The sequence below is a fragment of the Pinus tabuliformis genome, chromosome 6 (assembly GCF_031772625.1).
Source record: "Pinus tabuliformis cultivar Carrire ecotype Pingquan chromosome 6, CPIR1, whole genome shotgun sequence".
NCBI classification, from domain to species: Eukaryota; Viridiplantae; Streptophyta; class Pinopsida; order Pinales; family Pinaceae; genus Pinus; species Pinus tabuliformis.
Window position 1 is genome coordinate 1,914,028,227 of NC_142292.1, and position 22,685 is coordinate 1,914,050,911.

General features: G+C 39.2%; 1 protein-coding gene across 2 annotated transcripts in view; it reads left to right on the forward strand.

Annotated features, from left to right (window-relative positions):
• LOC149266840 (plasma protein) overlaps window positions 1–22,685 on the forward strand; it is a 278,870-nt gene that overhangs the window by 81,945 nt on the left and 174,240 nt on the right. For both annotated transcript variants that reach the window (XM_089431075.1, XM_089431068.1), the window contains exon 4: window positions 582–697. In XM_089431075.1, coding sequence (XP_089287201.1) covers window positions 582–697 — 116 coding nt within the window. The remainder of the gene's footprint in view (window positions 1–581; window positions 698–22,685) is intronic.

The following is a 22,685-nucleotide window of genomic DNA, read 5'->3' on the forward strand; positions in this document are numbered from 1 at the left end:
AGGAGTCTGTAGCAACCCATAATTTCTTTCTCTTGTGTGCATTATTCTAATTGATTTTTTACATTGTACTTGATACAAATGCTATCATTGTACTCTGATAGTGCAATGTGGACAAATTCAATGTTGTCTTTTAAGGGTTTCTCTAGTTTATTGTTGTTTACTGTTGTCATAAAATATTGGAATTTTGTTTCATAGAAATGATCCCTTAGCAATATTAGGTAATCTGGGATTCACCTGGGTGTTGTCCAATAGCGTGTTGAATAGGTTTTAACTACAATGATTTTCTCTTTGGGATTCTCTTTTGGTTGAACTTTTCTGTTTCGATCTTCTCAAACATTTTTCATTTATTTTCTTTATCAACTATTCTTCTTCCATATGTTGTGATTTTTACCGGAGGACTGTATATTTCTATATCTGCTTTGATTTAGCATAATAATAGAATTTGATTATTATGTAAAAAAAGTATTGCCTTGCTAGATACCGAATGGATTTAGTGAAATAATAATGCTTTTTATTGTTGTTACTAAAGGTCTCTTGTTTTGCATTTTGATTTCTGTTTTTTTCTGTTGTGGTTTTATTAGGTGGAGGAAACAAGAGGGCAAGCCGCGATTCTTGAATCTTATCTTGAAAGAAGAGGAGTTGCTATACCTGCAGGGTTTATGAGTTGTAAAGTCATACTTACCAATCTTGATTGCAGGTAAACATTACGTGCATAAAACTCAGTATTTTTCCATTTGTCTAGGGCATCGAGGCTTTTATTCCCTAAGGTTGCCTACTACTTGGTTTCTTACTTTCTCTCAACTCTGTATTTCTTAGGTTCGTTCCATATTGTTTGTCCTTTATCAAGAAACATTTATAAAGAGTGAGGAATCCCATGGTGAATTAACAAGATTAAATATTCAAATTGTAACATTTTCAAGGATATCTCCAACGATCCCTGTTTTATCCATCTTTGGATATATTTCAACTTTCATATTTCCTTTGTCAATGTTAACTCTAAAATGTGAATTTTCACTAATCCCATTTGACTTTTTGCATGATTTGAGGATGTTGATATGACTTTTATTTTCCTCCTCTCATGCACTCTTTATGATTCCTCTTTTTTCTCATGCTTCATCTACTTCTAGTGCTTCCTACATTGGGGAACTATTGAATAGTTATTATGAATGCCTAATATTTAGAGTATTGCAAAGAAAATGCTCCATATTCTAGTGGACAAGTCAAAATCATTCAACGTATCTACACTATGAATCTCTTAAACAAAAATAAATACTAAATAGTGGTTTCACTATGCCAATGAATGTGGTGCTTCGAATTTCTTTCCCTACTTTAAGCAAAATAAACAGAATCTAGAAAAGCTGTGATTCAAATATCTTCAATACTCAACATTTCTGATTTTTTTACAGTTTTCAAGTTTCAGAGTGTTTTGGGTTTTTTCTGTTGCAAGGCTTGTCTTGTTTATATTTTCCCCAAATATTTTCTATGAGTTTCTTTCCAAACCTTCAGTGCGTTGCAGGGTTTTGTTAGCTCCCTCTTGATCCTTCCATCCCTACAAAAGATATGAAACTATTTGGAGGTGTACTCTCCTCCATTGTCAGACTGAAGCACCTTTGTTTTTCTACATTATTTGATTCTCCACAAAGGCTTTAGACTCTGTGAACTTGCTGAAGGCATCATCTTTAGTCCTCAAAAATTAAAGCTAGGACTTGATGAATTATCAATAAAGTGAAGATACCACATACATCCTGTCAGTGAAGATAAAGACATCAATTCAACATGGGAAGAAATCTCTGGAGGTGTACTTTCCTCCATTGAAGCACCTTTATTTTTCCATGCTTTTTGATTCTCCACAGAGTCTTTAGACTCTATGAACTTGCTGAAAACATCATCTTTAGTCCTCAGAAAGTAAATTTACGGCTTAACGAATTATCAATAAAGTAAACATAATACATAATTCTGTTAGTGAACCTAAAGACATCAATGCACATTGTTGTCGCACAGAGTGTCTAGGCACTGCGACAATGTTCAGACTGGGGGCTGTCACCCTGATCCCCGATCTCTCTTTAAGTCGTCTCCCTGAAGCAGGCTAAGCCGTCTCCCTGAAGCAGGCTAAGGGGGGTAGACCCTATGGGATAGAAGAGAACCAGCTGTGAATCAGCGGGTTCAGGAGACACAGCGAAGCAATCGAATACTTGATTAAGGCTTGGTGAAATTTAGAATTTGATTAAATTTTAAATGATTACAACCAGTGCCTCAAGGAGTCAATGATCCAAGTAAATGATTATCCACTGTTGCTTAGGAAATAATTAACGATTGCTTGAAAAATACGAGCATTAAATAATCCAAGCAAAACAATCAATTGCACAATGACTTAACAATGATCCAGCAATTAAATTTCTAAAGATGCAAATGCTTTGAACAACCACAAAATTTAAACGCTGACCATTTCAGATCCCAAAACTAAAAGATGCATGCTTAAAGAACCAAATCCAGGAAAATTATCACTTTCCAATAGTTAAACTCCAGATAAAAATTTAAGCACATTTAACTATAGTCAAATGATGAATACTGATACCACAACAAAAAAAAGACATCAAGAGGAATTTCCAATTTTTAATTAGTCTTTTTTCAATTTTTTTATTTTTATTTTTATTATTATTATTATTATTATTATTATTTTTTTTTTATAAATATTTTTAATTTTTTATTTTAAATGATTAAAATATAAATCAAAATCATAAAGAAAAACTAAATTTTAAAATAAAACAAGACTAAATAAAAAAAGTAAGGACTAAGCCTTTTTATGCTTTTGGGGAATTTTTATTTTTTATTATTATTATTTTTTATATTTTATAGATTTTCTTATTTAATTTAAAATCAAAATGAAACGAAACTAAAATCGAAAATATCTAAACTAAAACCTATTAAAATCTAATTCTAAAAAAAACTAATTACATTAACCCTAAGTTCTAACTATAATAACATTCATAAATCCAGCGCATGTAACCCTAAAGTAAACTAAAAAAAAACAAAATCAAAACTTTACACATTTTTTTTTTAAAACGCACCAATCCTAAACTAAACCACGCATAGAGAAATCAATCTTTTTGTTGTCAATTCGCAGGTTGAAAGGCGTCGAAGAGAAGCGGATATGACACTACGGAAGATTGCTGCGCAGAGGCAAGGGATATGACTACGTGGAGTTGACTGCGCGAAGGCAGTGGGTTTGGTTGCAGGTTGGGGGGACACAGATAGCCATAGTGGCGAGGGAGTAGCGTGCGGAGATAGGGAGCGAGCTCGGGCAAGGGGACAACGGACGAAGGAGTGCAGGTTCGAGGGTTTTGCTCGCGACGTGGGAGGAAAATGTGAAATGGCAGCGTGCAGATGGCTGTCAGGTTGATCATGTGGAGAGATGGGTGCAGTAAGGAGCAACGAGGAGCTGAGGGGTGATGAAGTTAGGGAGTTGCGAGGGAGAAGGATGCGCGTGAAAGATTTTTGTGATGGGAATTGCGATGGCAGCAGCGAAATGAACATGCAGAGGGCTGATCGTGGACAGGTTTGATGGTGTTGAGGGAAATGGAGGTACACTGATGCTGGCAGAAGGATGTAGCTCGATGGCGGTGGAGGAGTTTCGAAAGCTGCAATGGCAGCAATAGAGCAATGAAATTTGCATGAGGGTTTCAGAGAGTATGGTGGCTCAACAGAGGAGGGATCCGCAAGGGAAAAGGTAGCGTAGAGGGAAACGTAGAGCTACGTAGTAGATGGAGCAGGCAACCACTTGTTTGCAGGTTCTGGCAGCGATTGAGGGATGGCAGCACTAGGGTGTGACGACTGCGCGGGGAGATTGAGACTGAAGCATGAAATGGATGGAGAGTCTGTTGCATGCGCAGGGCAACATTCACCCTTAAAAAAAATTTCAAAAATTTCTTGCGAAAATGAAACCCCAGGCAACAATAGACAAATGGCTTGGAAAACCTTGAATTTCTTCAGAAACCTTTTCAAGAAAACACCAGCAAAAGCTGACTTTGAGGCCAGATCTTACCCTCCAGGGCCTAGATCTGGCTTCAAACAAAAATCTCCTCTTCAGCTCTGCAACCTGCAATGAAAAAACAAAACACCCAGAAATAATATATGCAAGGATTAAACTAAAAACAAAAAAAAACAGTTAAATAATTACAATATTCACAGTTTGAAAGCTCTAAATAGCCAGATTTGTCAGTATGCCACATAAATATTTTCAAAATTTTAAACTTAATATGAGGTGCTTCAGAAAACCCTTCATGCATTCAGAAGGAAAATTCTAAATTCTAATGATAAGCCCGGGATCAGTACTAGCTGGGCTCTTCAGAAAATGCAATCCGGGAGTTGGCTGGTCCAACTGAAGACTTTTCCGAACGCCCGGTGATCTCAAAATCAATGCACAGCTTAATTCAACCATTAACATAGAGAGAGAAAACAACAGTGAAATTCAGATTTAATGGAGATACCTGCCATTATATTCAGAAATTAAACTATCATTCAAACCCTAGTGATCAAACAAGATACCTGTGTTTAAATCACTCTTCAATAAGCTAACATCAGTGGCTGAAAGTAAATCTATGCAAGAAAATAAAGCAATCTTACAACATTTCCCGCAGAGTAACACCAACAGAGATTAACCCCAAAGTCTTTCTTTATTGCACATGAAAAAAAATTACAAGAGAACATTCCTTAGCACATGACTCAAAGGTCGAATGATCTCAACTGACCACTGACTTTCTATTTAAAGAAAAATTTCCTAACAGCTAGTTCAAGTGATCTTGTCAAAGCGATTTCGACCATTGATGAAGATCAAAAAATATTTTAATCTCATCCGTCGAAATTAAAATAATGAGGAAATTCGAAATTATCATTTAAATGCATTTTAATTAATTCAAAAATTTAATTTTTGAATTAATTTCCTCAAAATTTTGACTTTGACTTAACCCTAGGGACCAAGGGCACAAAATTTAGCAAAATAATAATTTAACCTTAGTCCCTGGACCTCTTAAAATTTAATTTTTTAAAGGACCCTCGAACTTAGCCTTTGGAAAATTTAAAATTACCTAGGACATAGGACTTAGGACTTAGGACTTATGAGAGGATAAATTATTTTTCTAACCCTCAAGACATTTTACATCATGATTCTTACATTTTTACATCTCAAGGGGGAAAACCCATTTGACATAGACCCTCATAGACTACCCAGTTCTGTGATACAAACATAATCTAGTAGATCAAGCAATTTGTAATAAAATAACCTAACCAAATAGTTAGGATTATTCCCAAATCACTTCTACATAGACTCGATTTAACATACTAGGACTCCCCTAAGATTCTAATGACAAAATCCATTCCGGCTTTGGGGTTAGGCTGAAGGAAAACTCTACCGATCATGGATTGGTGAGACAAAAAACCTTCCGGAACGTAGATCATCACTAGAAAATTAGGTTTACCTAGGCAATTACATACATGACATGGATCTGCTGAGATTATTTACAATTTACACGTGCAGACTGGGTTTACAATATAACACGATTACGCTGATGATGATAGTCGAATGGCACGGACACGTTGATTAAGCGATATCCCTTTTGCAAAAAAAAGGGGGTGTATTGCTATGGGTCGTTGACACGTAGTGGTCAACACACATCATTGTTGAAAATATCAGCATTGGGAAAACACTTGTTGAGGGTCTTGACATCAGATTCTTAGAAGTATTTGGTAAAAAATTGACAAACTATTACAAACATTAAAGAATGCAAATTAAATTCATCCTTTCCATCTTCTTGAACATATAAACCAAAAACAACATCAAATAAACACATGGCACATAAATATGGAAAAAAACTGATATATATGATGTAATCCATGCCAAATCAATATTGATATGTCAAAGATGATACTTATTAACTACTCAAATTTCATTTGAAGACTTGTCAGAGGTTCCTTTGTCATGGCACACATCAGAGACATTCATGCACCATCAGATCAGACAGATGTCCATACTTCATTAGATTATTTTTCCTCTCAGCTGTCTTTTTTCAAATTCCGCAACCCTGCGGGGATATTGTAAAAATGATTATAGTATGATGAAAATGAGTCATGTAAAAGGCCTAGGTAGCTTAAGACTATACTAGCAAGTGAGTTCACTCTAGGGAGTTTTTTTTTTCCTCAGCCCATTATTTGTGTTTTTCAACACTTACAATCAATTGAGTTTTTCTTTCAAATATACCCCAACGCTAGAGTGCGGCTTGATGGTAGAGTCTTAGGTGAGTCCTAGTGCCTAGAATTAATGTATATTACAATATTAGATCATCTCTAAAGTTTCACAGAATTTGGATGAGTCTAAGTGTCACTTTTTAATTATAAAAAATTTTCCACTCGTCGGGACTTTTAATAATTATTTGATGTAAAATGTAATAAGTATTGTCTATAAAAGTTGTAGGGGGTATGAGTAATCAAGATTAGACCTCTACACCTCAACCTTCTATTTGTAATGCCCCTTCCTAAATTATTTTGGAACAAGATTAATTTCTAAATTTTGGGGCCAATTTTGGAGGAGATGGGGCCCATTCGATTTTATTTAGAACACTTAGGAGCTAGAAGTAAGTTATTTTGGTTTTGTTAGTAGCTTGTGGGAGCCACCCACACAAGGAAATACACACTCCCTAAGCCAATGGTTTGAAATGCATGAGAGGGAAAATCAAAGGCTTAGTGAGGGACCCACGAAGTAGGGAAAAAGGCTCCATGAAATCTATAAAAGGAAGGTAACACTCTTTATTTGATCATCTTTGGAGTACGCTACGGAAGTAGGTTCGAGGGGAGCGCTCCCCTGCAACATAGCTCAGGAATGCAGAAGTAATATGAAGTGGATGCCTAAACAACAAAAGTATCCTATAAGACCCAACCAAGATTGGAGAAGGAAACATGAGGAATCAAAGGTACAAGAACAGGACCTTTTACTAAATTGTTAATCTATCCTCAAGATTGAGTATTCCAAGTGCAGGTAAGGGATCATCTTGCAAGTATATTCATTCTTCTGATGATAGTGTTGGTAGATGGTCCAGTAATGGCAGTAGAAGAAGCACAGAAAGACCTGAGAACAGAATCAATATAACGGAACCTTTTTGGTAAAGCTTTGATGTAATAGAAAAGGACAGGGATAATTGAGACAAAATTTTAAAATGACAATGAGTGATTAATGGGGCCATCTTATGGAAAACATTGAGGCAAATACATGGTTGATGTAGAAAATGAAAACACTACTATTGTTGACAGATAGAGAAAAGATCGAACTTCGGCAATGTTCTGGTTGTTACTAGTTAGTAATGATAGTCTTTTGTTATTTTGATGTTTGCTGCACTAGGAAGGGCAGGGAGACCATCTATGGCTAAAGTTTTATTTTTTTTCAAAGAGATGACTGAAGCAGGATTAAAGCCTAATCAGGCTACATTAAGGAGGTTGTCATGCTCTTTGAAGAGATGGGCATGTCGGAAAATTGTAAGCCTGATAGCTGGAGCTATACATCCATGATATCAGATAAATATTTATACATGTCTTGTTCAAATAAAAAAAGTTAATAGGATGTTTAATGAGATGATGTAATTTGTATTGTGCTTATAAGTGGAAAAGCACATCCTATGAAAGTAACATAGCTGGCATAAGTTATTTGAATCCTATGTTGAAGCCTCTTGTGCTGCTCCAGTCATAGAAATGATCACGTTTTGTCTGTCTTATTAATTCAATGAGGAGTGTAATTTGCTTGATTAGAAGGTCTGAGATTTTTCCTATCTTTGCTGTAAAACCAGTCATATTCATGAAGTAGAGTCTCACTGAAAATATGGCTGCTTTGGTTCTGTTAATAACAATGATGGCAGTTTTGTAGAAATGGCTAATTTTTAGAGAGAAGCCCTTGATACAACAAGGGAAGCTTGCCTGTTAAAGTGTTGGAAGAGGCTACTCTTACAAACGAATAGCCTATCTATTTTTTGTAAGGCCCACAATATTATGAAGTCTCTTAATTGAATAATTGGAGTTGCCTGAACTGTGTCAGAAAGGCATGGAATCTTATTCCATCCAAAGGGAGAAGATGGTCAGATTGAATGATTCCTATCAAGTATTGAACTAGTGGAACCAATTATTTTTGGTCTGAAACTGGCAGAGGAGGTAATCAATCAAGGATTGAAGCCTAATACATTCCAAGGACACCATACCAGGGAACTAGGCCAAGTGGTCCATGACTGTCATTTGTGCTGCTAGATATGGAACTTACCACTCTTGGGTCTCTGTCCTGACAAAGCTGAAGATTGAAAAAAATGGAAGTGACATAAAAGAAAGGGGGAGTAGATGTCGGGGGGGTAGTTGACAGAAATCTTGTAAGTAGAACTGTTGATCATGAGAACAGGGATTTGAAAGCATCCAAGAAGCAGTGTTACTTATCCTGACCTCCAAAAGAGGATGCACAAGCCTAGGGGGAGAAACATGAAGAAAGGAAGAGTAAATGACAGGGAAAACAAGAAAGAAGTTGCAGACAAATGAAGCACCCCACTTGTCATTGATGTCAAAGGGAGAGAAGAGAAGAAGAGTAAAACAAGCCATCAATTGAGGGGGAGTTGACATCAGTTGAGGGCGCTGTTTTACTCAAGTTATTGCCATCAATGCCAAAGGGGGAGATTGTTGTGTTGAAGAATCTAGGGCAATGGGGTATAGTAGGATTCTTCTATACTTGATAACACTTTGTGAAGCACTTTTACAATTTAACTTGTTAGCTTGATCTTCTTCTCTTATTATTATTGTATGTGTGTTTACTTCATCAAACTGCTACCAAAACACAAGAAACAAGAACACAAGATTTCTGGCTCTCTGCCAGGGCAAAACCTCTCTCTCTTAGAGAGGAAAACCCTTTTGTAAATTTCTCTTATTGAAGCTTTTTATTGATCAATGCCAAACCCTAGACCCTTGACAAGAATAACCTCCAAGCACAAGTCAAGTCCTTCTTTCTTCCGACACTTCGTTTCCCGACACTTGGTCCTCCTTGTTCCTTCGACAATTGGTGATAGACCTTGTTTATGCTAGCTCTAGAAGAGATATTTCTCCTTGATCCTTAGTGGATTCTTTCACATATGAGGAGACCTTTCTGTCTTGGCCAAACAAGCTCTTTCTTGAGATATAGTTGCAGACTTGTTGTGACAACAATGCAACCTTATATCTTCGCACGTGTGACTGTAGTAGGCTTTAAGACAGCCCTATTACACTTCGGTCTTCTTCCTCCTTTCTTCGCTGCCCTTGGAGACTCTTCTTTCGTCCTTCTATCACCTCCACTGCCCTTTATCTTGCCTTCTACCTTCGCTGATTTCAAAGGTGAAGAATGCTTGTCATTGGAGGAGTGGACAACCTCTATATATAGAGGACTGTCTCTCCTTTAGGCTGACTAGAGGACAATAGGCTGACTTGACTTCCTTTGCATCGTTTTTGCTCCTTTGATAATGTCGTTGCATGGAGAAGACTTTGACTTTGCTTGGAGGGATATTCTTTGACTCTTATACAAACATATACATGGTGTAACATGCCCTTAAGGTATTCAACATATTCGTTCGACTCTTTGACTCACCTATAGCACTTTAACATGTGCTAGACCTATTTCAATGAGCAAGAAACTCATTGATAAATATAACAAAAATAATATTTCTTTTCTTCAATAAATACAAATATCAAAAGTACAGTTATGAAGACCGAACCTAGTTACACTTTCTTCAACACTCCCTCTTAACTAGGGAGGTATTCATAAATCATTACAAGGTGTTTGGCTAATTTTCAATCTTGAAGAATTCACATAAGAGAAACCGGATTGGCAATCCATTTGTTATAGCATCATAGTAACCAACATTGTTCATAACAAGGCCTTGACTAACAACACTATCTCTCATAAGATCATAGCACAATGTTGGCGAGACCAATGACTTATAGACACCTTAGTCATTGTCTCTCAAGGTACATATCCACCCGGGTGTTCACTGAGTATGACCTTCTAGGACTATTCTTGTGTTGGGTTCCCAGCCCTCAACGAATATCGGTCCTCTTGCCTACTCTTGTCTTGGATGCCCTACACATCCTCAAAGAGCATCAGATGCCAGATTACCCAATCCTCCCATTCTTTCTTCTGAAGTGAAGACAAGAATGTTGTGTCTATCTCTTCCTCTTATATGAGGAAGACATGCCCAAGTTTCCACTAACAGGGAACTTGCCCAAGCTCCTTTGTAGTTGGGAACTTGTTAGAACTCCCTCTTAGGGATTTGTTCATTCATCAACATATTCTTGTTCGTGGGTCCTTCAGCTGCTTGATCTCCTTCTTTCCTCCGATGTCATGAAGTCTTTGTCTGAACTTCTTCTTGGTAGGACATCGACCATCAATCACTTTCCTTCCTGATTTGTCATGTCATTGCTCCCTTCGTGGAAAGTGGCCTTTTTGATATATATTAGGTCCTTTTGTCATTTGGCTACCCCTTTGTCATCTTGTCTATGCTTCATAATACTTATCACATGGATGCTTAGTTGTACTTGCTTGTTCCCATACTTCGATCTCGTAGCCCTTCATGACTTCATCCTGATATTGCTTCAACATCAAATAATGCTTTTGTTGAATGGCTCTCCATTGTGACATCTTTGTGGAGTTGAATTAGTTATCTGCATCTTCATATCTCCATTCTCCAAGGCCTTCATAGGTGTCAAGGGTCCTTTGATGTTTTTCTTCCTTTGTCAGAGTTGTCATGCCTTTTTTCGGGAGATGTCTTTAATGTGTCTTGTCAGATAGTGATTCTTTGTGACCATGGTGTTCTTCACATGCTTGATCTCTTTCTTCATTTGCTTCTTCTTGGATGATTTGTCAACCACCTTATACTCCTCACGGGAAAATTTCTTTATGTTGATCTTCATTGCATTGTAGTACATGCCTTAGAGCATGTCATTGGTGAAAGAGATCCTTTTATACTTGATCATTTCATAGAACTATTCCCATGACTCAATAATATATTTATGATGACATGACTTAAATTTGATGCATACATCCCTCATCTTGATTCTCCTTTGATCATCTTGGCTTCATTTGATTTTCCTTGGTGTGGCCTTTCTTGCTTCATATTTGCTTGCCTGCATATCATCCTTTTTCTTGAATCCCATGCATGGGACTCCCAATGAGACATCTGCTCTTGTTTATCAACCTTCTTTTGAAGATTCTATGAGAGGATCTTGAAGACCCTTATCCTGCAAATGTTTCTTCCTTTTGATGATAGAGGCCTTCTAAGATTCTTAATCATCATCAATTATTCTTTCATTGTGGATGAGGTCTTATAATATGTATGCTCCTTCTATATGAATATCTTGAGCTATATCTATCATGCTCCTATATTCTAGAAGATATCTTTAACCACGCATTCTATTCTATTTCTACATGCTCCTATACTACTGAAGACTTTGAAAGAAGACTTTAAGAAAATAGGTTGACTTAGTCATAGTAGAGATTTGGAGGATCTTCCTTCTTCTGCTTCTTGTCTTCTTCTTTCACTTCTTGAGTTACATGAGCTTCTTCCCTTTTTCTTTTGTTGTTGTTGTCCTTCTTAAGTTTAGGACAATCCCTTTTGTAGTGTCCATATTCTTGGCATCCAAAGCATTGGACTTTGGACATATCTCTATTGCTTGTTCTTCGTGGACCAAACTTGCCAAATTTTCCCTTTCTCTTGGCCATATCAGCAAATGCTTGTTCCTTTGATCCCACATCATCTTTTTCTTTGAGTCTAGTTTCCTCTATCTTTCATAGCGACCATAGTTCACTTAGTGGGGTAGTTTCCTTCTTGGCATATATGCTTGATGTGAAGTTGACCCAATCCTCAGGTAGAGCATTGAGTACTACAATTACATGACTTCTCCTAACTCTTGAAGTTGTCCCTCATCTCAGAGATCTTCATGAAGTAGGGAGCTATTCCTTCCTTTGATATCTTCATCTTGTACAAATCATTTCGTAGAGATATCACTTCTCCAACTATGCTTACCGAGAATAGCTCTATTAGTTCATCATCTAGGATACCGGATTTGTCCAAAAGCCCTGTCGAATCGCGAATCCAGCGAATCCGACACGATTCGCTGCGGATTCGTGTCCAAACTGCATGACACGTCGTGTCCCTTTATGACACGTCGTGTCCTATAACGTGTCCCGAATTTGCACAGCGTGTCGCAATTTTTGGGATGTGTCCTGTTTCTAGGACTCGTTTCGAGCTGCTGGGTTAAACGGATAAGTAAACTTTGCCCGAGTTTTGGACAGAACCATGACAGCATCCTGTGATCCAGCGAAGTTCATCAGTGAGACCCTTCAAGTCAGACTGAATCTTCACAAGTGTTGTAGAGATGTTCTGAACAGAGGCGGAGTTCATCTATATGAGACATATCGCGCCCTCTTCTTGACAGTTAGCTGTAGCAGGTCGAGGGTTTCATCCTGATGCGGCTCTGGTCAAAATTGCATTTGCTAGATAGTGCAATTAGGTCTGTTAAGAGGGCTCAACATTAGTCAAACTCTGTCTTAAATTTGTTTGAAAATACATTGGGACTGGTGGAACTGATCTGAGCAAAATCCAGTTATGATTGTATGGGCTGAATTACCGAATGGGTAGATTTGCACTGTATTGTTTGAATTATTTATTAATGGATATGCATTGTGGAATTATATGGTTGCCTATGTTAGAATAGCATCAGTTTGAAAGATATATTTGCCCTAGAACAGATCTCTGTCCTTTCCCTCTAAACAGAAATGGATCTCAGAAACTCTGGAGAGAAAATTACCTCAGCGTTTTACAAAAGGAATTCTATTTCGTAATTCCTTTAATAAAAAAGTGGAATTCCTATATTTAGTTGTTGAGTCTAAACATGCATCTCATGTATGACTTAGATTCTCAACTAAAAGTATAAAGATAGATAATGTACAGAGCTTCATCACAGTTGTTCAACAGTTGAGCAGGTTGAGCAACTGAGAGAGAGAGAGAGAGCAGGTAGCCAGGAAAGTGGTGTTTCCAAGTAGCGCACATTTTCATGCGAGAATATTGAAGTCCATACAATCGTATGGAACAATTTCATACAGGCATATTGAAGTCTGTTCAACCATACAGACAGAACTGTACAAACAGGTCCATAAAGATGTTCATGCATGCCTATACAGTTGTACAGACATTAATCATGTTGTCTTATCGTACAGACAAGCTTATTTTGAAAAAATAATTACCTATGTGTGAGTGAAACTGTGTTTTATGCTTCCGCTATTTAATTTCCAGCCATTGTTTGACTGATGCAATGCTCTGAAAGTTATTTTTGCATTGATTAAATTCAACAACTATTTGGTTAATTGAGATAATAAGGACTTTAGTCAGCTAGGCTTGGAAATTTTCACAGGACTACGTGAGCACAGTCATTGCAAAAAGTGTGAATTAGGTGAGTTGGCACTTCTGGATACATAAAAATATGTTGAATAGATAAGCTGGCACTTGTGCGCATGTGCCTCCTTACTTGGCACATGTAGCAACATTCAAGGGACTGGTCTCGGGTTAGGATTTTATCTCACTTGTAAGTAATTAGTAATAGGCATAACTATAGATGAAGAATCAAGATCAATGTTTGAAATCAATAAATTTGTATCATTAATTAAAATTTGTGTAAGAAATATGATAATATCTAATTTTTAATCTATATATATATATATATATATATAAATATTATATATATATATATTTTTTAATAAAATAATATATAACGTGTCCTAACGTGTCCTGTTCCGGGGGGTCAGCATGTCCCGAATCCGACACCACAAATCCCGAATCCCACGTGTCCTGAATCCCCGTGTCAGGTGACTTAGTTTATCATAGATTTCTTTTGATGTTTCAAATTTGGAGACATAAGGAATGAGAGAGTCCTTGATAGATTCTATTAGAATCCTTTGAGCTCTTGTCTCATCCTTATTGTACTTGGCTAAGGCTCGAGTTTGTTCCTTAGCAGGGATAGCGATATTCCCTTTAATGTGGTCTAGATGTTCATTCTCTTTGAGAAGTAAATCAGTCCTCTTCTTCCATTCAAGAAAGTCATTGGTGCCAACCAATTTGCTGCTTTCCTTACAAAAGGACATTGAGGTATATTCAAAAGGGGACATATAGTTACTTGATAGAGTTTGAGATGTAGTGGACTTGCTTTCTTCTTGAAGACTTGATGGCTTGCCTTCTTGGATCTTGATGATCTTCAAATTGCCTCCTTCAAATAGACTTGCTTGATGATGAGATATGCTTGGAGGGTGAGGCTTAACTTGTAATGCTTTTTCCTTTGTAGATGATGTATTTGTTAATTTTAGGTATGTTGTATGCTTAGAGCAATTTATTTCAATTTTCACAGTTAGCTCAATATCTTTTCCAAATTAGCAATCGCCTCAACATTAAAGTAAACTGTGTTAAAGAGAGATTCCATACAGGCTGGCATAATTTTATGCTAGTGGAAAAACCTGTGAACAATTTATGAAACCAACGTTTCGGACTAGCTAGGTGAGTCCATCATCAGGGCAATGAGATCTGTATTTTGAGAAGAGAGAGTCGAGAAAATTATTCTAGCTCTTGAAATTCTCATCTTCTCAAAATTTAGAGCATTGTTCAGTATGTCCCTTCCATGGTGGGACTTAATGGTGTTAAAGAGAGATTCCATACAGGCTGGCAGAATTTTATGCTAGTGGAAAAACCTGTGAACAATTTATGAAACCAACGTTTCGGACTAGCTAGGTGAGTCCATCATCAGGGCAATGAGATGTGTATTTTGGGAAGAGAGAGTCGAGAAAATTAAGGAGCTACTAATAGTTGTTTAGAATAGGTTTCTAGCTCTTGAAATTCTGATCTTCTCAAAATTTAAAGCATTGTTCAGTATGTCCCTTCCATGATGGGACTTAATGGTGTTAAAGAGAGATTCCATACAGGCTGGCAGAATTTTATGCTAGTGGAAAAACCTGTGAACAATTTATGAAACCAACGTTTCAGACTAGCTAGGTGAGTCCATCATCAAGGCAATGAGATCTGTATTTTGAGAAGAGAGAGTCGAGAAATTAAGGAGCTATTAATAGTTGTTTAGAATAGGTTTCTAGCTCTTGAAATTCTCATCTTCTCAAAATTTAAAGCATTGTTCAGTATGTCCCTTCCATGGTGGGACTTAATGGTGTTAAAGAGAGATTCCATACAGGCTGGCAGAATTTTATGCTAGTGGAAAAACCTGTGAACAATTTATGAAACCAACGTTTCGGACTAGCTAGGTGAGTCCATCATCAGGGCAATGAGATCTGTATTTTGAGAAGAGAGAGTCGAGAAAATTAAGGAGCTATTAATAGTTGTTTAGAATAGGTTTCTAGCTCTTGAAATTCTCATCTTCTCAAAATTAAAGCATTGTTCAGTATGACCCTTCCATGGTGGGACTTAATGGTGTTAAAGAGAGATTCTATACAAGCTGGCAGAATTTTATGCTAGTGGAAAAACCCGTGAACAATTTATGAAACCAATGTTTCGGACTAGCTAGGTGAGTCCATCATCAGGGCAATGAGATCTGTATTTTGAGAAGATAGAGTCGAGAAAATTAAGGAGCTATTAATAGTTGTTTAGAATAGGTTTCTAGCTCTTGAAATTCTCATCTTCTCAAAATTTAAAGCATTGTTCAGTATGTCCCTTCCATGGTGGGACTTAATGGTGTTAAAGAGAGATTCCATACAGGCTGGCAGAATTTTATGCTAGTGGAAAAACCTGTGAACAATTTATGAAACCAACGTTTCAGACTAGCTAGGTGAGTCCATCATCAGGGCAATGAGATCTGTATTTTGAGAAGAGAGAGTCGAGAAAATTAAGGAGCTATTAGTAGTTGTTTAGAATAGGTTTCTAGCTCTTGAAATTCTCATCTTCTCAAAATTTAAAGCATTGTTAACTGCAGATAGAACATAAACATAAATCGTAGAAGACAAGCCAAGACAAGTGGACACAAGATGTGGCCCTAGCTAGGGACAAACCCCAATGTGGGGAAACCCTTGATCAATTCTTCTTATATGTTCTTCAATAGTTCAGCACAGAGAGAGAGAGATAGTACATTTACAACAGAAGTCAACACTTTGACTTATCTAGATAAGAGCATAGATCATCTCTAAGAAGATGATACGTGAGATCAATTGAAGTCATGCTGCTTCAATTGATTCTCCAAGATGACTCCTTCACCTGTAATTGTGCTGCATCTTGTCATCATGTTGCACCTCACCATGCTGCACCCATCATCACAATGTTGGACCTCATGACCATGTTGTACACATCATACTGCTGCACCTATGCTGCACTGCTGTCCCATGTGCCATTGTTGCACCATGCTATCACAACTGTCCCATGTGCCATACTGCACCTTGCTACTGTCCATTGAGTTTGCAGCACCATGCTTTTGCTGCTGTCCCATTGTAGCATTTGCTGCCATGTCATAGCTGCTGTCCCAATTGTGCCTTTGCTGCCACGTCTTAGCTGCTGTCCCAATTGTGCCTTTGCTGCCATGTCTTAGCTACTGTCCCAATTGTGCCTTTGTTGCACCATGCTAGTCGTCCATTGCTGCTCCTATGAGTGCTTGCTGTCCCACTGTTTGCTACACCAAGCACCATGCCTAGCTATCCCATTTATCTTAGCATATCTTGCTGTCCCATTTACCATGCAGCTGTCCCTTGCCACTACTGCCTAGATATATTGTTGTAGCTGTTGTCCCTAACAATCATACTATACCTTGCTGCTGTCCCATGTGTCTTAGCAGCACCATGTAGCCTAGCTGTCCCATTTACTAGCACTACTGTCCTGGGCAAGTTTGAGCCCTCAAACTCTCCTCAAACAGTCCTCCCTTTCAACTGCATTAGGCCTACATCTAGGGCACGTTATGCCTGCGGCTAGGGCATCATTGGTATGTTTAGGACATCGTCTATCTTTGTCTTAACAACGACTAGGATACCCTTGAGATAATGTAGGTTAGGGCTGCCTTAGGATAGCGTTAGGGTTGCCTTCATGGATGCGTTAGGGCTGCTTTTAGGACTGCGTTAGGGCAGCCTTTTGACAGCGTCTAGGGCTTCCATTGACAACTATAAAAACATGTGTAGAGCCTTCCTTTTGATTGCGTCTAGCGCTAGGGCATCTCCTCTAGGGCAGCTCTCTTAGTCTTCTTTCCTCTAAAGTCTAGGGCTTCCAGTCCTAGATTTCTCTTCCACTAAAACCCAAGACAAGTGGAGAGAAATCAAGATAGAAGTGTGTATGAAATGATTCTCAAGTCATCTCCTTTTATTCTAAAACGTTGAGCACATGTGGGGTTTATTTGGTTGCTAGCCGACTTTGACGAATTGTCTTATAACACAAATAAATTCATAACTCCATGAATACTTATCGGAATCGAATGATCTTTAGATCAATCCTACACCTCTCGATGAGAGGGATCCAAGAAAAATATCAGTTGCCATAAATAAGATGACCCACATGGAGTTTGGCCCTAGTTGCCAATTTTAACACTCCCTCTCAACTAGGGAGAACTCCATCCGCTGATCCATCTATCCGACTATACTGTCTCTGCCATCAGTGCCCTGCACTGCTCTACTCTGCTCCGCTGAACCATGAAGAAGAAGAATTGATCGAGAATGTCTCATACCATTCTCTACTGACCCGAAGTCAGTTTTATTGATCCCAGATCAATATCACAAGAGAGTGTCTCAAACCACTCATATTGATCCCAAATCAGTTTCATTGATCCCAGATCAATGGAGGTCATCCTAGCATAGGGAGTACGGTAGATACAATGATGCGTCCATCGATAGTACTACTATGGTCCCTAACTCCATTTCCCTGCTCATTGGCTAGATGAGAGGTACTTCCCATGAGTCCCAGACTGCATGGGTAGGATGCCTCGACAAGAGAACCACTCATCCTGTCCCTAAGTCGCCACGAGGTATCATAGGGGAAGGCTGAGCCATTCACCCTGTACACAACACACCATTAGGCGAGGGTGAGTCACCCTATGGTCGTTTGTTGCTCTAGTAAGTACCCCAAGCCCCCCGGAGCTCCCAGAGCTCAATGCATGCAACATGCAGGACCCTCATAAGAGGGTCTCTTAATGACTCCAAGTTGTTCGGGAAAGTCACAAATTTGACCTTTCCTTGGGGCTTTGACAGAATGTCTGCGACCTGTACATCAGTCTCAATGCGATTGAGCCTCCTCGCTCATTGACGTACCATATCCTAGATAAGGTAGTATCTGATGTCTATCTGCTGGAGCAATCATAGAATACAAGATTCCTCAATAATCGAATCCCCCCTGGTTGACAAATAGGATCATGGTGGTATCCATCATGTGTACAAACAGCTTGCTGAAGAGCTTCCACGACCAGGCAGCTTCACACGAGATCATACTCGTAGCTATGTATTCGGTCTCAGCAGTGCTTATAGCAATCAACTTCTGCTTCCTGCTCATCCAGGATATCGAATAGAACCCAAAGAGAACCAACACTCGGGAGTGCTCTTGCGATTCTCCACACTGTTTGGCTAGGCAGTATTCGAATAATCATGCAACTTCATATTTCCGACAGTGTGTCTCAATTCATGAGAGATAGTGCCCCGAAGATATCTCAGAAGATTCTTGGCACCAATCCAGTGAGGCTCAACCATATATGAGCTCATCATGCTAACTGCAAAACATATATCCGGATGGGAGTTCACCAAGAACATCAATGCTAGTATGAGTTTGTGAAACTCAGAGGCATTTCCCAAATCAGGTCCGGTATCCCTACCACATAACTTCTGAAAGTTAAGCTCCATCGAGGTAGTCGCGGGCTTGCTGTTCACCATTCCAAATCCGGAATCCAACTCCCTCTTACTTCTGCAAATGAGAGGGTCTGCACCTGTCAGAAATAGGTCGTCCTCAGAAGGTGCCGGTATGAGAGGTCTATCATCCACAACCTTCAAGCAATGGTTTGGATCGGTTTCACTCCTAGTGAATCTCAGCTTCATCAGACAGCTATCAATCCTCTCATACTACGTCTGGGGTGTTTTTCTTCAAGCCATAGAGGGATTTCTTCCACCTGTATACATGAGATTTACGATCATGAATCTCAAACTCATCGGGTTGTTCCAAACCTGTGGACCTGCTACATGAGGGGAATGGTCCCCTTGTAAGATTTTCCTTTGGTACATCTCAGACATGTACCTTCATGCTCTTCTTGAATTCAAGTATTCCTGTCACCATCTGACTCACATCGGGTGGGGCCCCATAAGTAGACCTCTGGTGTTATAGATGAGATATGCCAATTAACAACCCTGAACCCATGAGAAAAAGCATCTTTGAAAATTCTATTTTCAAACACGTACCTTTCCATCAATGAATGCCACCCTGAAACCTTTGACTTCCATTGCCGAAATGGGCGCCAGGTTCTTCTTGTGATCAGGTACATAAAAGAGATTCTATAAATGAATCGAGTTACCCTCATTCAATTGAGGGGTAACATTCCCTACACTCTTTTTGGGATAGGTGGCATCGAATCCAAGTATAATCCCACGATTGTTTCCATCTCTACCAAATTAGAGAGTGCACCCTTCTATCCGATGAAGTGCCTTGAAGCACTACAATCAATAAGCCAGATTCCCAAAGAATCTAAAGGAGAGGGCCAATACAGGATAATGCTACTTTATCTTACCAAAGACAACATTTGATTATTCATACCTGGAGTTCCTTGCTTTCTTTGAAGATTCGGTCGTTTCCTTGATGACCTGCACTACCTGTTATTTCTCTGATCATTGAAGATGTCTCTGGAATGATTGTTATCATCATCAAGTGACGTGTCCCTACCATTCGGACACTCCTTCGCATAATGGATGAAGTTATTACAAACAAGGCATCTGCCTTTCCTTCCACCCTTAGATCCAGACTTCCCATTGAAGTGATCTTTAGGTAAGCCATCAAAAGCTTCCGCTGCGCCACTCTGATAATATTCTCTGCTTCGACTTCACCCTTGGTGAATTTGAAGAGGGATGAGGAATCCATTGATCCTTTTGTCCTTTCCCAGTTGTCTTCGGTGATTTCTCTTTCACTCTTGCTTGGGCTTTGTCTTCACCTCAGCTCTGATTCCATGTTAATTTTAGGTATGTTCTATGCTTAGAGCAATTTATTTCAATTTTCACAGTTCAATATCTTTTCCAGATTAGTAATCACATCAGCATTAAAGTAAAATGCAGATAGAACATAAACATAAATCGCAGAAGACAAGCCAAGACAAGTGGACACAAAATGTGGCACTAGCCAGGGACAAACCCCAACGTGGGGAAACCCTTGATCAATTCTTCTTATATGTTTTTCAATAGTTCAACAGAGAGAGAGAGAGATAGTACATTTATAACAAAAGTCAACACTTTGACTTATCTAGATAAGAGCATAGATCATCTCTAAGAAGATGATATGTGAGATCAATTGAAGACATGCTGCTTCAACTGATTCTCCAAGGTGACTCCTTCACCTATCATTGTGCTGCATCTTGTCATCATGCTGCTCCTCACCGTGCTACACCATGCTGCACCCATCATCACAATGCTGGACCTCATGACCATGCCGTACACATCATATTGCTGCACCTATGCTGCACTGCTGTCCCATGTGCCATTGTTACACCATGCTGCCACAACTGTCCCATGTGCCATACTGCACCTTGCTACTGTCTATTGAGTTTGTAGCACCATGCTTTTGCTGCTGTCCCATTGTAGCCTTTGCTGCCATGTCTTAGCTGCTATCCCAATTGTGCCTTTGCTGCACCATGCTAGCCGTCCATTGCTGCCCCTATGAGTGCTTGCTGTCCCACAGTTTGCTGCACCAAGCACCATGCCTAGCTGTCCCATTTATCTTAGCATATCTTGCTGTCCCACTTACTATGCAGCTGCCCCTTGCCACTGCTGCCTAGATATATTGCTGTAGCTGCTGTCCCTAACAGTCATTCTATACCTTGCTGCTGTCCCCTTAGCCTTGCCATACCTTGCTGCTGTCCCATGTGTCTTAGCAGCACCATGTAGCTTCGCTGTCCCATTTACTAGCACTGCTGTCCTGGGCAAGTTTGAGCCCTCAAACTCTCCTCAAACAGTCCTCCCTTTCAGCCGCATTAGGCCTGCGTCTAGGGCACCTTATGCCTATGGCTAGGGCATCATTGGTATGTTTAGGACCACGTCTATCTTCATCTTAACAGCGGCTAGGATACCCTTGAGATAATGTAGGTTAGGGCTGCCTTAGGATAGCATTAGGGCTGCCTTCTTGGATGCGTTAGGGCTGCCTTTAGGACAGCGTTTAGGGCAGCCTTTAGGTCTGCGTTAGGGCAGCCTTTAGGACTGCGTTAGGGAAGCCTTTTGACAACGTCTAGGGCTTGCATTGACAGCTTTAGAAACCTGCGTAGAGCCTTCCTTTTGACTGCGTCTAGGGCTAGGGCATCTCCTCTAGGGCGGCTCCCTTAGTCTTCTTTTCTCCAACGTCTAGGGCTTCCACTCCTAGATTTCTCTTCCACTAAAACCCAAGACAAGTGGAGAGAAATCAAGATAGAAGTGTGTATTAAATGACTCTCAAGGCATCTCCTTTTATACTAAAACGTTGAGCACATGTGGGGTTTATTTGGTTGCTGGCCAACATTGATGAATTGTCTTGTAACACAAATAAATTCATAACTCCATGAATACTTATTGAAATTGGATGAACTTTAGACCAATCCTACACCTCTCGATGAGAGGGATCCAAGAAAAATATCAGCTGCCATAAATAAGATGACCCACATGGAGTTTGGCCCTAGTTTTCAATTTTAACAGTATTTTGGTGTAGACCCTTCTTTGGATGGATCTTCTTGTAGGTGCCTTTATATGAAAGGCTTCTCTATTAGAATAATACTATTCAGTGTTTAATGCTCATTCTTAGTAGCTGTTGCTATTTTTATCTTTTTAGCAGTTTCTTAGATGAAACTGGTTGTTTCTATTTCCTAATAGAAACTTGATGTTTCTATTACTGTAAATATCTCTGTATTACTTATTGAGCTTAATTTTGCTCGTGTAAATTCATTCAATTCATTCATTGGAAATCCATATGTGTGTTTCGCACTGTTTTATGGTATCAGAACACAGGTATCTTTCGAAATAATTTTTCATTGCTTGAGAAATTTTGTGGCTCATTTCGAAATTGCTCTTGGAATCCGAATTTTTTTTTGGGGCGTCAATTGTTTTTGGACGTCGTTGTTTAATTTGCACCTGCGGGTTTTGGTTCCGACTACTCCGAGGGTTTCCTTCATACCGTGGATAGCCGCCGTTTCCATCTTCCTCAACGTCCTCGGGTTCTCTGGGTAAGAGATCATACTTGCGTTTCATTCTACTCTTCGCATTCCTCACGACATCTTGTTGAATCGCCATTGTATTCACTTCTCTGTATCAGCTCCAGAAAACGCGAGCGTGCCAGACGCAGAGATAAGAGAGAGGGACGCATATATACGCTAGATCTGCCTTGCCCTGGCCACTCAACCTCTTTGGAAATTGCCATGTCATTCCTAGCGTACCTGTAGTGGAGAATAGGCTGCGTCGGATCATCAGAACCCACAATCGA